This window comes from Trachymyrmex cornetzi, unplaced genomic scaffold (genome assembly GCF_001594075.2).
Source record: "Trachymyrmex cornetzi isolate Tcor2-1 unplaced genomic scaffold, Tcor1.1 scaffold677, whole genome shotgun sequence".
NCBI lineage: Eukaryota > Metazoa > Arthropoda > Insecta > Hymenoptera > Formicidae > Trachymyrmex > Trachymyrmex cornetzi.
Window position 1 is genome coordinate 9991 of NW_017300000.1, and position 11835 is coordinate 21825.

General features: G+C 32.6%; 4 protein-coding genes across 7 annotated transcripts; 2 read left to right on the forward strand and 2 right to left on the reverse strand.

Annotated features, from left to right (window-relative positions):
* Positions 1-2013: 2013 nt before the first annotated feature.
* Positions 2014-3761, reverse strand: LOC108767443 (3'(2'),5'-bisphosphate nucleotidase 1). The gene is made up of 4 exons (XM_018517349.1): positions 3364-3761; positions 2979-3207; positions 2819-2903; positions 2014-2443 (listed from the first exon to the last, which is right to left on the reverse strand). The coding sequence occupies exons 1-4, from the start codon at positions 3719-3721 to the stop codon at positions 2186-2188; spliced, it is 930 nt and encodes a 309-aa protein (XP_018372851.1). The 5' UTR covers positions 3722-3761; the 3' UTR covers positions 2014-2185.
* Positions 3762-4099: 338 nt separating this feature from the next.
* Positions 4100-5839, forward strand: mtTFB2 (mitochondrial transcription factor B2). 2 transcript variants are annotated; one of them, XM_018517346.1, is made up of 4 exons: positions 4100-4174; positions 4279-5121; positions 5198-5505; positions 5607-5839. In XM_018517346.1, the coding sequence occupies exons 2-4, from the start codon at positions 4291-4293 to the stop codon at positions 5806-5808; spliced, it is 1341 nt and encodes a 446-aa protein (XP_018372848.1). In that variant the 5' UTR covers positions 4100-4174; positions 4279-4290; the 3' UTR covers positions 5809-5839. The 2 variants fall into 2 exon arrangements, with proteins under 2 accessions (XP_018372848.1, XP_018372850.1); XM_018517348.1 differs by lacking the exon at positions 4100-4174 and having other exon boundaries at positions 4986-5121; positions 5293-5505; positions 5607-5837.
* Positions 5840-5912: 73 nt separating this feature from the next.
* LOC108767445 (uncharacterized) lies at positions 5913-7580 on the forward strand. 3 transcript variants are annotated; one of them, XM_018517353.1, is made up of 4 exons: positions 5913-6298; positions 6646-6790; positions 6850-7296; positions 7433-7580. In XM_018517353.1, the coding sequence occupies exons 2-4, from the start codon at positions 6674-6676 to the stop codon at positions 7472-7474; spliced, it is 606 nt and encodes a 201-aa protein (XP_018372855.1). In that variant the 5' UTR covers positions 5913-6298; positions 6646-6673; the 3' UTR covers positions 7475-7580. The 3 variants fall into 3 exon arrangements, with proteins under 3 accessions (XP_018372855.1, XP_018372853.1, XP_018372854.1); XM_018517351.1 differs by having other exon boundaries at positions 5914-6298; positions 6625-6790; XM_018517352.1 differs by lacking the exon at positions 5913-6298 and having other exon boundaries at positions 6547-6790.
* Positions 7581-9080: 1500 nt separating this feature from the next.
* Positions 9081-10236, reverse strand: LOC108767444 (transmembrane protein 179). Its single transcript, XM_018517350.1, has 2 exons — positions 9924-10236; positions 9081-9844 (listed from the first exon to the last, which is right to left on the reverse strand). The coding sequence occupies exons 1-2, from the start codon at positions 10031-10033 to the stop codon at positions 9289-9291; spliced, it is 666 nt and encodes a 221-aa protein (XP_018372852.1). The 5' UTR covers positions 10034-10236; the 3' UTR covers positions 9081-9288.
* Positions 10237-11835: the final 1599 nt, after the last annotated feature.

An 11835-nucleotide genomic window follows, 5' to 3' on the forward strand; every position in this document is an offset into this window, starting at 1 on the left:
CCAACATAAGAAAATATAGTATTAAAAAATTTTGAAAAAATTCTGAAAAAATTCAGAACTTTATGAGAAGAAAATTAATGATTTTTGTCTCTTGCAGTTTTTCTGTAAAGTTGATAATATTTGATTAAACAATTATTCAAAACTAATATTTGAATTTTTAATAATTAATATCTTGTTAACTATATTGCGAAAATTGCAAAATGGTAGAGGATTTTTCGACTCAGTTTAGTCCGCTCTATCTACACAAAAGCGTTTGGCCAAAATTTATGGGACATCCTGTATTCCAGGAGTTCGAAATAAAACGTTATAAATTTTTATCTCGGAAACACATTATTGAGAAAAATTGTTGAGACAAAAGTTGTAGGGTTCAAAAATATCTATTTACTGATCTTATCAGTGTGACTTGGGATGGCGTCGTCAAGGTCAGGTCAAGGTCGGGTGGCACCCAGTTGGACACGGCTTAATTGGACACGAGCCACTCACAGCGCTTGAGACTACAAAGTTCCTAAGCACCGGTCGCTGTGATTGGTGGTGTCCAATTGAGACGTGGTCAATCGGGATCACCCCTTTTCAAAACACTATAATAAAGTTATTTTTTATTGGGTACTTTTCGAATTATTATGATGCTTGAAAGTTACATACTACCAGCATTACCATTACCCAAGGTATTCGACCGATGGCTAAAACCTCTCTGTTAAGATCAAAGCCATTGGAGGTTGTACTTTTTATTTTTATTTTAACGTAAAAATGAATTTTTAGTGCAAAAATGAAAAGAAGAGGAATAAAATCTCCAGAGGAATGATCTTAACAGAAACTATCCAGGACAGATGTTATTCAGGCATAATCCTGAACAACATTCGAGAGATTTTAGCCGTCGGTCGGATACCTTGCATAATGCTAATGCTGCCGATACTATAATTTTCAAGCCTTATAACTCGGAAAGCACGTAATAAAAAATAACTTTATTATAGTGTTTTGAAAAGCTTTTGACCTTAGCTATTAGATTCTGCCATCAAGAATAGGGTGTTCCATTTTAAAAAATCGATTTGATCTTAACCTAACCTAATCTGATCTTATTAATTGGCGACGCCACCCAAGGTCAAACGGGTGTGATCAGTGAATAGAACTTTTTAAACCCTACAATTGTTGTCTGAAACATTTTTCCAAAAAATGCTTTGCTTTCGAGATATTCGACCGTTTCCAGATTTTTTATACACTCTGTATATGTAAAGTTTGCAAAGCATATTAACGAAATCAAGAGATTATAGATTGTTGAAATATGAAATCTTCGTGTTAAGACAATCTATAATATGAAAGTTAACTCAACTTACAATAACATTCCCAGGTATTTGACGTAATTAATTGGTCATTCTTATAAGAATCACCAATTAATTACATCAAATAAACGATATTTTATTTATCATTTTTTAAAATTAAAACTGCGAAATGTATAGAATGGTATGAAGAAGGTTCACTAGTATATAATATCAGTGAGTTACTTTATTCTACTGTTGTTCTGACTGTTCATCTATGTTATTTTTACTGTTCACCTAATTTTTTAAATAAAATCTCGTGATATACAAAAATATACATGAATGTATGCATAGATGTATGTGCTATACTTATGATTAATAAATTGTCAACATTTTGTATTATCAAAAAAAAAAGATCAAAGAAATAATGTTTCTAGAAACAGGATTTAAATTTAAACATAAAAATTTTTTATCTGCTGATAATGCTGTTAGATTTTCTTTCATTATATGATAATTATACACATATTTTTAATTAATCCAGTTTAATAACATTAATTTCGTAAAACTAAATTTATATTTTATTATTGTAAAAAAGATTAAACAAAGAGTAAGAGTAAAATAATGAATTCCTTTTATCTAAAATTTCTTTTTATTATTTCATGATTGTTTTTAAATAGACTAATGGTCATCTTTACATTTTTGTTTATAAATCAGAATCATATTAAAACAAAACATCAAAAAATATATATAAAACTTTTCCACGGAATGTTAATATTGCACCCGTAAGATAATTATTAAAATTTTTAAAAGATACATGTACAGATGCATGGCCAGCATGATTAAACAATGCTAGGATATCCACAAGGTTTCTATATTTAAATAAGTTATTCAGTTGGACGACACCAGTTTAAAAATGAATATGCAAAGATCATCTATTGTAACTTTTGTTTTACTTCATTAGGTATTCGACTTAAATACCACTGATGTGGTTGGCCAGGAGCAGTGGCCAATATGCCTCTCGTATTTACATGCGTCGTTTCTTGATTGTAAGAGTAACGATCACCATGAAGATCAGTTAAAACACCACCGATTGCATAAAGCACAGCTTCAGGTGCACAGGTGTCCCATCTTTTGCATCCGCGACTGGCAAACACGTACGCGTGAGCTTTTCCTTCCAACAGAAGAATTACCTGCGAACAGACACACAATATCTCGATTTGAAGATTAAGAATATTAATAAGTATAATTATAAATTACTGTTAGGCGATTGAGAACAGAATTGTGACGCAGTTATTCGAGCGTTATATATAAAAATTGAAACGTTCGATTTTGTATAAATACATGTAAAGTCTATGAAATACAATTTTTATATATAACGCTCAAATAACTGCGTCACAATTCTGCTCTCAATCGCCTGACAATAATTTATAATTATACTTATTAGTTATCTCGAGAGCTCAATTTTATCTTATTTGAATCATTTGATTAAAAATATGTTTCTGAATAATAATTTCAGAGAGCGTGTACAGTCAGCGAAAACCATGAATAATCGTTCTTGCTATTACCTTATGTCCAGCACCGCCGACGCATGTTACTTTGTCAGGATTCAACGATTTTATGGCGCTTTGGACAATACTATCAGAATGCGAACTGAAAATGGACAATATGATATATTCAATATAGTACAATGTCAAAATATAAATATTAAAATTGTTCGCTAAGTACCGAGTGGTTGTGATTATTCTCTTCCCCTCAGGAGGTAATTTCGGTGTAAATCCTCCGAATCCTGCGCCATTAATACCCCATAATGTACGACCGTTTTCAATGTACGTGTCATTTTCCTCATTCTTGTAATAAGGTTGATGTATGACGCCTCCAATTGCTGTTTCGCCGATTGCCACACCAACTAATACTGTAACATGTTCCACTAATCCTTGCGTGTACTCCGCTGTACCTATAATGCAAATTCTTTTATAACAATTATTGATTGGTGTTTTGAAATATTTATAGTATATAATGATGTATATTTAAAATAAATTAAAAGTGCAAACATGTCTTATTTATCTTTCATGCAGAAATTTTCTTTATGATCAAATTAAGATGTCAATACCATCTAGAGGATCTACCCAGATGCACACATCTTTAGGATTAACATCCTCTAGGTGAGCCGGTAATTTTAATTGCAACACTTCTTGATCTGCTTCTGTGATGATCCATTCTGATGGTACCTCACAGTTAGATGATTCTTCCTCACCGATAATCGTAATATTTGGGAACTGACGACTGAGCGAAGTTATAATACATTGTTGGGCGCAACGATCTGCCTCCGTTTGCAGATCATTCTTGCCTTTTTCCACAATATTTAATCCACCTTTGCTTAAAACATCTCTGATTATTTTACCGGCTTGTATCGTGGCTGATACAGAGGATGCCACTATGCGTGTCAGCAAAGCAGCACTTTGAGCCATTTTTAGAATCCTTGTAGAAATGATAATGGCAATGATATTAATATTATCGATAAGTTATCTTCGTTTCTGATAAATCTAAAAATAATATGTAAGATGTATACCTTTCATATTTGTAAAAGCTAAATATATATACATATGTAGATAATTGTAGAGTAAATGTACAAGAAAAATAATATGTAAGTACTACTTAAAATTTATAGCATATTTATTTATTTTATGCCAATTGCGCATAGTATGTACATTTATTAGTCATTTAACTTACGATTATCTTTAGGTATGACAAAAAAAAACATCGCGTACCATATATAATGCGTCAAAAAGTAAGATTAGGTTAGATATAGCCAAGTTAGGTTTACTTATGACAGGCACGCGTATGGAGACACGTTGTGCATGGCAATTGATTGAAATGAAACAAACTGTTGGAAAAAATCTATCAATCTGCTAAAAAATTTGGTAAGATTATATGAAAAGTCTTACTTAAAAGGAGAAAAATTTATAAGTTTAAGGTATTGTATTTGAACTTTTCTTTAAGATTACTCTGTTTTTGTTTTATTCAGATCGAATATAAAATGTTACACACACAAAAGCTTTTTATCTGCAATATAACTTCCTGGTTATCAAGAAGGACTAGACATATTATAAATGTATATTGTTCAACATTGAGCAATGGCAATTTACCTATACAACAAAAGGAAAATATTAATGTTCGAGAGACGAAGGAACTGATTGAAATAAAAACAGAATTATCGAAAATGAAAAAGAAAAACAAGGTAATGGAATATATCGAAAAGTCTATATCACGTGATAAAGAGATTTTGGACATTATTAATTATATACAAAAAGTTAATCCAGACATAAGTGATATCATTCAATTATTGGGAGATAGAAATATATCATTTAAAAAAACGAATACAACTATATTATATCTGATTGATAAAAATACTGCTGCAGAATATGTCTCTTTGATAAAAAATGAACTTTCGAAGAATATGTGTTACGTTGCTGAATTAAATCCTGGTTTTGGTGTATTGACAAGAGAATTATTGAAAGCTGGCGTACCACTAATTCACTTGTATGAAAGTAATTCAAGATTACATAAGATACTGGAAATAATCTGTACAAAATATCCTGGAAAATTGAAACTGATCTCTTCTAAATATTCTAATTTCTTTGGAATAACGAGAGCGTTTTACAATGATAAAGCTACTAAGAGATATCAAGATAGTTTTAGAACGATAGAGAGCAAAAATTGGGAAGATGAAACTTACATGCAAGTAATAGGTGCATGTGATAGTACTTATTTATTTACCTTTATTATACATAATTTAGTTTTTCGCAATGGTTTTATGTTTTATGGAAGGCCTGTCTTCTACATCGCGGTACTTCCATCTGTGTGGAATGTTAGTATATAAGTTCCTTTTTTTTAGGAGTATACTTAATAAAATCACACTAATATTTGGTTTTAATATGTTTCAGAAATATAATATTTTTACTAGTTTAAACATATATACCTATACAAAGGTAATGTTCAAATTAATGTTTAATTATGAACTCCTGGGAACATTAAACAGGAAAGCTTTTATACCTTGGTCGAAAAAGAAACAATATAAACGTAAATCATCTGTTTTGTCGGCAAAACAAAATTACGAGCAGCTGTATGTGATAAAACTTGAGCCCAAAGCTGACATTTACGCACAATTATCGCCAAAAGATTGGATAACATTTTCCTATTTTGTGAGACACCACATGCAGAAACGTCGTACTAGAGTGATACCTGCATTGGAGTAAGTATGAAAAAAAACTATAAAGTTTTTGTTAAATATTGTTTGTTTTAGAGAATTTTAAGTACATTCTCCTTTACAATTATTTATTGTTTTGCCTCTAGGAAATGGATACCAGACTGTGGAATTAGACTCATAGCCAAAGATTACACGATATATACACAATTTGGAGACTTGACACCAACACAAATTCTGGAACTCTTTAAAGAATTTAAATCCTGGCCAGACTACAAAGAGAGTCATTTCATAGATTCTATGAATGATTCTGTAGGTGCACATAACGAATTCGAATTTCTTAATGAATAATCCTGTGTGGTGGTGTAGCGTATTTCTTATAAATATATAATTGTAAAAAAATCATCTTTTAACATTTTTTAATATTCCAGAAAGTTTTAGTTTTCCTCTTTACTATTTTATTGTGAGCAATTTAATCATCTCAGATTATAATTATAAATCATATTTTCCCAGAAATTCCTCCTCTCCTTCTTCTTCAATTCCTATACACGTAAATAGTTTTCTCAGATTACTCTTATGCGTATGTAAGAACTTGCCAATGTATTAGTGAAAAAGATTATCACTCTGGTCAGTATAGTCTTTCATTTTCTTTTATGTCACAGTGGTTAGCCTTGAAACATCAGTTGCCGTTACATCGCTCAGTGTAATTGCGCGTACGCATTCGAGAAAATCTTAGAACATCTTTGTCAAATTTACAAATCTTTGCTTGTTACCAATATCTATGTGATATTTCTATTTTATTTTTCTTTTGCCAGGAAGGAACAGCGTATTGCTAAGAATTGTAAGAAATCTATTCATTTTAATATTGAAAGTATCAATCCGAACTAGAATGCAGTTGTTAGTGCATAATTAGATCGCTAATAATTATTCGGATTTGTAATAGGTTTTTTTTTTTAGAGTAATATATCTATTTTATTGATATCTCCGTCTTTTAGTTTGCCAGTAAAAGGGATCGGAAATAAATGGAAACATTTTGATTTTTACTATCTTGTCGTGATTTGATCAGTTATTAATAATATTTATTCTCCTTTTTTGCATTCTGGCTTTAATTGATTTTTGTATATTAAAAAATATTTTCTATTTTCTCCATTTACTTAACATTTGTAGATATATGTACAATTTTCTCAGCGATACAATCTTGTTCAATATCGTCAAGATGAAGTATTTGTATGTCAGTTTTATATTTTTCGTATGTAACCATGTGACATGGAGTCAGGATTTAGCATTTCCAACTGATGAGGAGACGTCTCACGTCAGTGGTGGCAACTCCACGGTAATATTAATATAAAATTATATAAAAAGCTATTTTTCCTTACATAAACACCTTCGCAGGTAATAGATGACCGTATACCCATATCAATACCAGGTCGTTGCCCAAAAGACATGCTTCTCTATCCAGGCGACAGTGCGAAGGATGCTTGGGTGTGCGATTGTAGACCTCGATTCTTATATTTCCCGTTGAACAATTCCTGTTACGAAGCCTACAGACAAGGTCCTTGTCCACCCAAGAATTATGTTGTTCTTCCTGAAGATGATGCAATCCCTCGTTGCGTGGAGAATCCTTGCTTGAAAGATGGCGAGGTTCCATTCAATGGCACATGTTATCCTCTTCGAACAATAGGCGGTCCATGTGCGCCTGATGGGGTAATAGGTGTAAACGAAACTACCTTCCAATTGGAATGTGTAGAAACAAATATTGCACCTTTCATAATAATCGACCCTCCCCCAAGGACATGTCCACCAGGTAGTCGTAGAAGCACACTCGGAGTATGCAAAAAAGTATGAATACATAAGTATTGTAATTCAGTTTGTCACATGCTCTCTATTTCGATGCCTTATATATATTTTACATAATTCAACTTATATATATTTCATATGAGAAATATTCCAATGTCATATATACTCCATCTTCCAGGTTAAACGTTATAATAGAGTACGTCGGACTGTATCAGGATAATTTCGATAAATGTGTATTTTGTATTGTAACTTATATACAAAATTACACGCGATCTTTGTAATAGACACACTTAAAGAACATTAAATAACAAAATGTAGGCATCAATAACAAGTATCTTATTTTATATTTGTTTTAATAATCTGATGGCTATTATAAATTACACATGCATATAAATAAATAAATATATATATATATATGTATATATGTATGCTATATAACTGAATCAGAAAAATATAAAAGAAGCAATTGTTATATTGTTATAGCTTTCATTACTTATATTCCTATAACTATATTTATATTTGTTTATTATAATTGGAAATATATACATTGCTGACACGATTTCTTTATACAAATCTTATATATCTAAACTTGGAAAAAATCGACGAACAACGACATATACAAGATGTCTCACAATTTGTGACCGAAATTTTAATAACATATTTTTTACTTAAAAATAAAGCGACAATCCTAATACCAAAATATCGAGGCTATAATAGTTTTTAAATTAATAGCAGTTAAAAAAAAAGTTAACTATCTAACTAATTAAGTTAACTATCACAGAGCTAATATTTCACGCGCTCAGGGACGGTACATCATACAAGCAGATGTTCGTACACCTATGTTCACTCCATGAGTTTAAAGTAATAACATATAATAAATATATAATAAAATGTAGAAATACTTCACTAATCATATTTAAACATAGAAAATGATTACATATGCAACGTACATAACAAAAATATTACAGGATATTAAATATAACAAATATGTATAACAAATTATTTTTAATATGTATAATAAATTATTTTTAATATGTATAATAAATTAATTTAAAAACTATTATAGCCTCGACATTTTAATATTAGGATTTTTGTCTTATTTTTAAGTCAAGAATATATATATGTTATTAAAATTTTGGTCACAAATTCTGAGACACCCTGTGCATATATGCTAAGGCTTTTAAATAATTTTTCTTCAATTATAAATAAGAACTAAAGTAAAAAGAAAATCAACTCTCGAAATTGTCAATATTGAACTCAACAATGGGCTAATGAGAGTATAATCATGGTAATTCTTGCGAAAAATCGATTTATTACATATTGCTATAACTCATAATACAAACGTTTCGGCTTTCTTTCGAGCTATCCTCAATGTATCTACATAAACAGTGCTTGTTGATTCAACTTTTATGTTGATTCTACTTATACGGGTGAGTGATTTTTTGTTTCATATTTAATTCATTACCGAAAAAATTTGGTAACAGTTGCTTCTTGATACATAGAATGCATCCCAGATTGTTGCTACTAGTATCTACCAATCTTGTGTCACGCATTGTTGTGGATGGAATGAGTGGTCACTCTCTCGTCTAACCATAGAAAGTCAACAAGCATTGTTTATGTGGATACATTGAGGATGGCTCGAAAGAAAGCCGAAACGTTTGTATTATGAGGTATAGCAATATGTAATAAATAGATTTTTCGCAAGAATTACCGCGATTATACTCTCATTAGCCCATTGTTGAGTTCAATATTGATAAATAAGAACTATAATAAATTTATAATATTCTAAAAATATGTTACTACATATGCTAATCTATAATAAAAAGATTGCCACACTTTTTATAAAATTGATTGGCTTTGAATGATACACTTCATCGATATATTACTTTGCTCATATTAATTCTGTGCGCTTTAACATTAACAAAGAATCTCACACAAATGCATATTCTTTGAGATTTAGATCTCGTTCATCTTTGCAAATTAACAAACATATTATCAAAATTACCTTGAGACAAAATGTTAGGCTACCAACTTTTAACTTTGCTCCTGCTGCTGATTACTCGTGGTAGCTTCTATTAATCTTTGCCTTTCTCTATACATGGAAACTTTCATATTCTCTAGCTGATGATACCTTAATAGTTTTAAAACGGCGAAAACAGATAAACCGACCCAAATTGACAAGCTACTCCAAATACCAAATTGAACAGCACCAAGTTCGATATGAAAACCTGATGTATCAATACCATCAGCCTTGTCAATATCATTTCCAGCTGCTAATTCACATGATGGAAACCTCTTGGTCATACATTGACACCAAGTCATGAAACCTAAAGTTACAATAATTGCAGCTATTAAGGTGACAGTGGTGAGAACAATGGAAGTTACAACGTCTACAAATGCAGAGAGAAATGAACTGTCTTCGCCACGGTACATAAACAGGGACAATCGGTAGATCTGTATAGTCGATGTTATGAGGAGTATCAGGCCTACGAATATTGTATAATTGCAGTATAATTGCGACGCCCAATTTACTACAAACTGGCCATCTGACTCCTGCCATACTCCAGTCGAAAACAAAAGACAATGTCCCCTAAAAAAAAGAAACAATAAAACTCGCGACGCATAATAGAAAAATTCATGATTGCCATAATATCGAGCTACGATTTTACCTAAACTCATCCTGATGTAGACTCATAGGCACGATGATGCAGAGCGACAGAATAAGGGCCACAACATAGCCCGCTATTTGGCTGAGCAACAAAATATTTGACAGTGCCATATTTTAAGACAATTATGTATGGGACGATCGGACAAGAATATTTCACGATTTAATGTATCGACAAAATTATACGTGATTATGATAAAAGCCGGAATCTATGCATCCTATCTCTTTCATTGCACAGAATAAATACGGACCTAGGAAGATCGTATTCCGATGTATTCGCAATTGTCAAAATAATCCGTGGATCACAGAATCTCTGTTGTAATAATGCTGGATTCATACTGCATCCGATTTGCGTCGTACGATGCTCTGCAACCAATCAGAAAACAGGATTCCGATGGATTTGGCTTCATATCATCGGAACTCTGTTTTCTGATTGGTTGAAGAGCGTCGTACGACGAAAATCGGATACAGTGTGAATCCAGCATAACGGTGTGGTGTGTAGATGGTGCAGGCACAGTATAAGAGTGTTTTTCATTGGCAGAACCAGTGTTGCCAACTCTAGTGAGCCGGTTCCTACTAGAGCACTAGAAACGTAGGTATTCGCGTCTACCATTTTTACTCCTTTCCCCACTGTTTGTTTTCTCTTCAACCTTCTCTCTTCTTTCTTCAATCTTTTTAGTTTAGCGGCGGAATGGAGAGAGAGCACAGAATAGAGAAAAGGAGCAAGAGAGTGAGAAAAGGAGTAAAAATGGCGGATGCGAATACTCACGTTTATAGTGTCTTAAGCTGGAAACACAATAGACACAGGCAATAGGCACAGGCAACAGGGAATAACGAGTCGTCCAATCAGAACTCTGGGATATAATATTGAACTTATACCCCAAAGCTCTGAATGGACCGCTCGTTATTCCCTGTTGCCTGTGCCTATTGCCTGTGTCTATTGTGTTTCCAGCTTTACTCCTACCAGAAACTTTAAAAGAATTAGGGTATATCCACACCAATTTGCATAGCCGCACAATGCTGGATTCACACTGCATCCGATTTGCGTCGTACGACGCTCTGCAACTAACCAGAAAACAGGATTCCGATGATACGAAGCAAAATCCATTGGAATCCCGTTTTCTGATTAGTTGAAGAGCGTCGTACAACGCAAATCGGATGCAGTGTGAATCCAGCACAAATGTATGCATAAAGAAAATTGTCCAATCACATTTTACGTGCAACTTTGTAAGAGAAATGCGATTGGATAATTGTTTTTATGCATACGTTTATGCGGCTAAGCAAGTTTGTGTGGATATACCATTAGGGTGCCGTCATTTGCGGCGTAACCTGCGTAAGCGTAACCTGCATATTCTAGTAATTTACTAGAATACGTTATTTTTTATTTACTAGAATACGCTATTCTGAAAGCCGGCATTCATATTGGGCGTATTTCGCGGAAGATTAGAGAAATGCGGAACTAATGCAACAATTACTGATTAGAATTTTTGTTGTACACTCTAAAGAAATTCTAAACGAATTTACGATTGGTTTTCGTAACCTAAGCAACTCGAAAAGTACGCCTCATGGGGAACCGATACCTTTCCATCGCATATATATGAGCGGATGATCGAATAAAGCTGGAAACACAATAGACACAGGCAATAGGCACAGGCAACAGGAATAACGAGCGGTTTAATCAGAGCTTTGGAGTATAAGTTCGATATTATATCCCAGAGCTCTGATTGGACGGCTCGTTATTCCCTGTTGCCTGTGCCTATTGCCTGTGTCTATTGTGTTTCCAGCTTTAATTATTAAAATTGGAAAATTTTGTGAGACCACTTTTAAGCTTATTCGATGCATGATAAAAAGACAAGGGTATGCTCATGCGCATGACCAATCAGATTTTTGTCCTTGCTTACGTCACAACGAGTGGC

Bases quoted from the DNA above. Each gene is read 5' to 3' on its own strand.
- mtTFB2 (XM_018517346.1), top strand. From the start codon at position 4,291: ATGTTACACACACAAAAGCTTTTTATCTGCAATATAACTTCCTGGTTA. The intron at 5,122-5,197 runs GTTAGTATATAA...AATATGTTTCAG, and splicing joins TACTTCCATCTGTGTGGAAT to AAATATAATATTTTTACTAG. The intron at 5,506-5,606 runs GTAAGTATGAAA...TTTTGCCTCTAG, and splicing joins AGAGTGATACCTGCATTGGA to GAAATGGATACCAGACTGTG.
- LOC108767443 (XM_018517349.1), bottom strand. From the start codon at position 3,721: ATGGCTCAAAGTGCTGCTTTGCTGACACGCATAGTGGCATCCTCTGTA. The intron at 3,208-3,363 runs GTATTGACATCT...TTTGCATTATAG, and splicing joins CTGGGTAGATCCTCTAGATG to GTACAGCGGAGTACACGCAA. The intron at 2,904-2,978 runs GTACTTAGCGAA...GTCCATTTTCAG, and splicing joins AGAATAATCACAACCACTCG to TTCGCATTCTGATAGTATTG.
- LOC108767445 (XM_018517351.1), top strand. From the start codon at position 6,629: ATGTACAATTTTCTCAGCGATACAATCTTGTTCAATATCGTCAAGATG. The intron at 6,791-6,849 runs GTAATATTAATA...ACACCTTCGCAG, and splicing joins TCAGTGGTGGCAACTCCACG to GTAATAGATGACCGTATACC. The intron at 7,297-7,432 runs GTATGAATACAT...TCCATCTTCCAG, and splicing joins CACTCGGAGTATGCAAAAAA to GTTAAACGTTATAATAGAGT.
- LOC108767444 (XM_018517350.1), bottom strand. From the start codon at position 10,033: ATGGCACTGTCAAATATTTTGTTGCTCAGCCAAATAGCGGGCTATGTT. The intron at 9,845-9,923 runs GTAAAATCGTAG...TCTTTTTTTTAG, and splicing joins CTACATCAGGATGAGTTTAG to GGGACATTGTCTTTTGTTTT.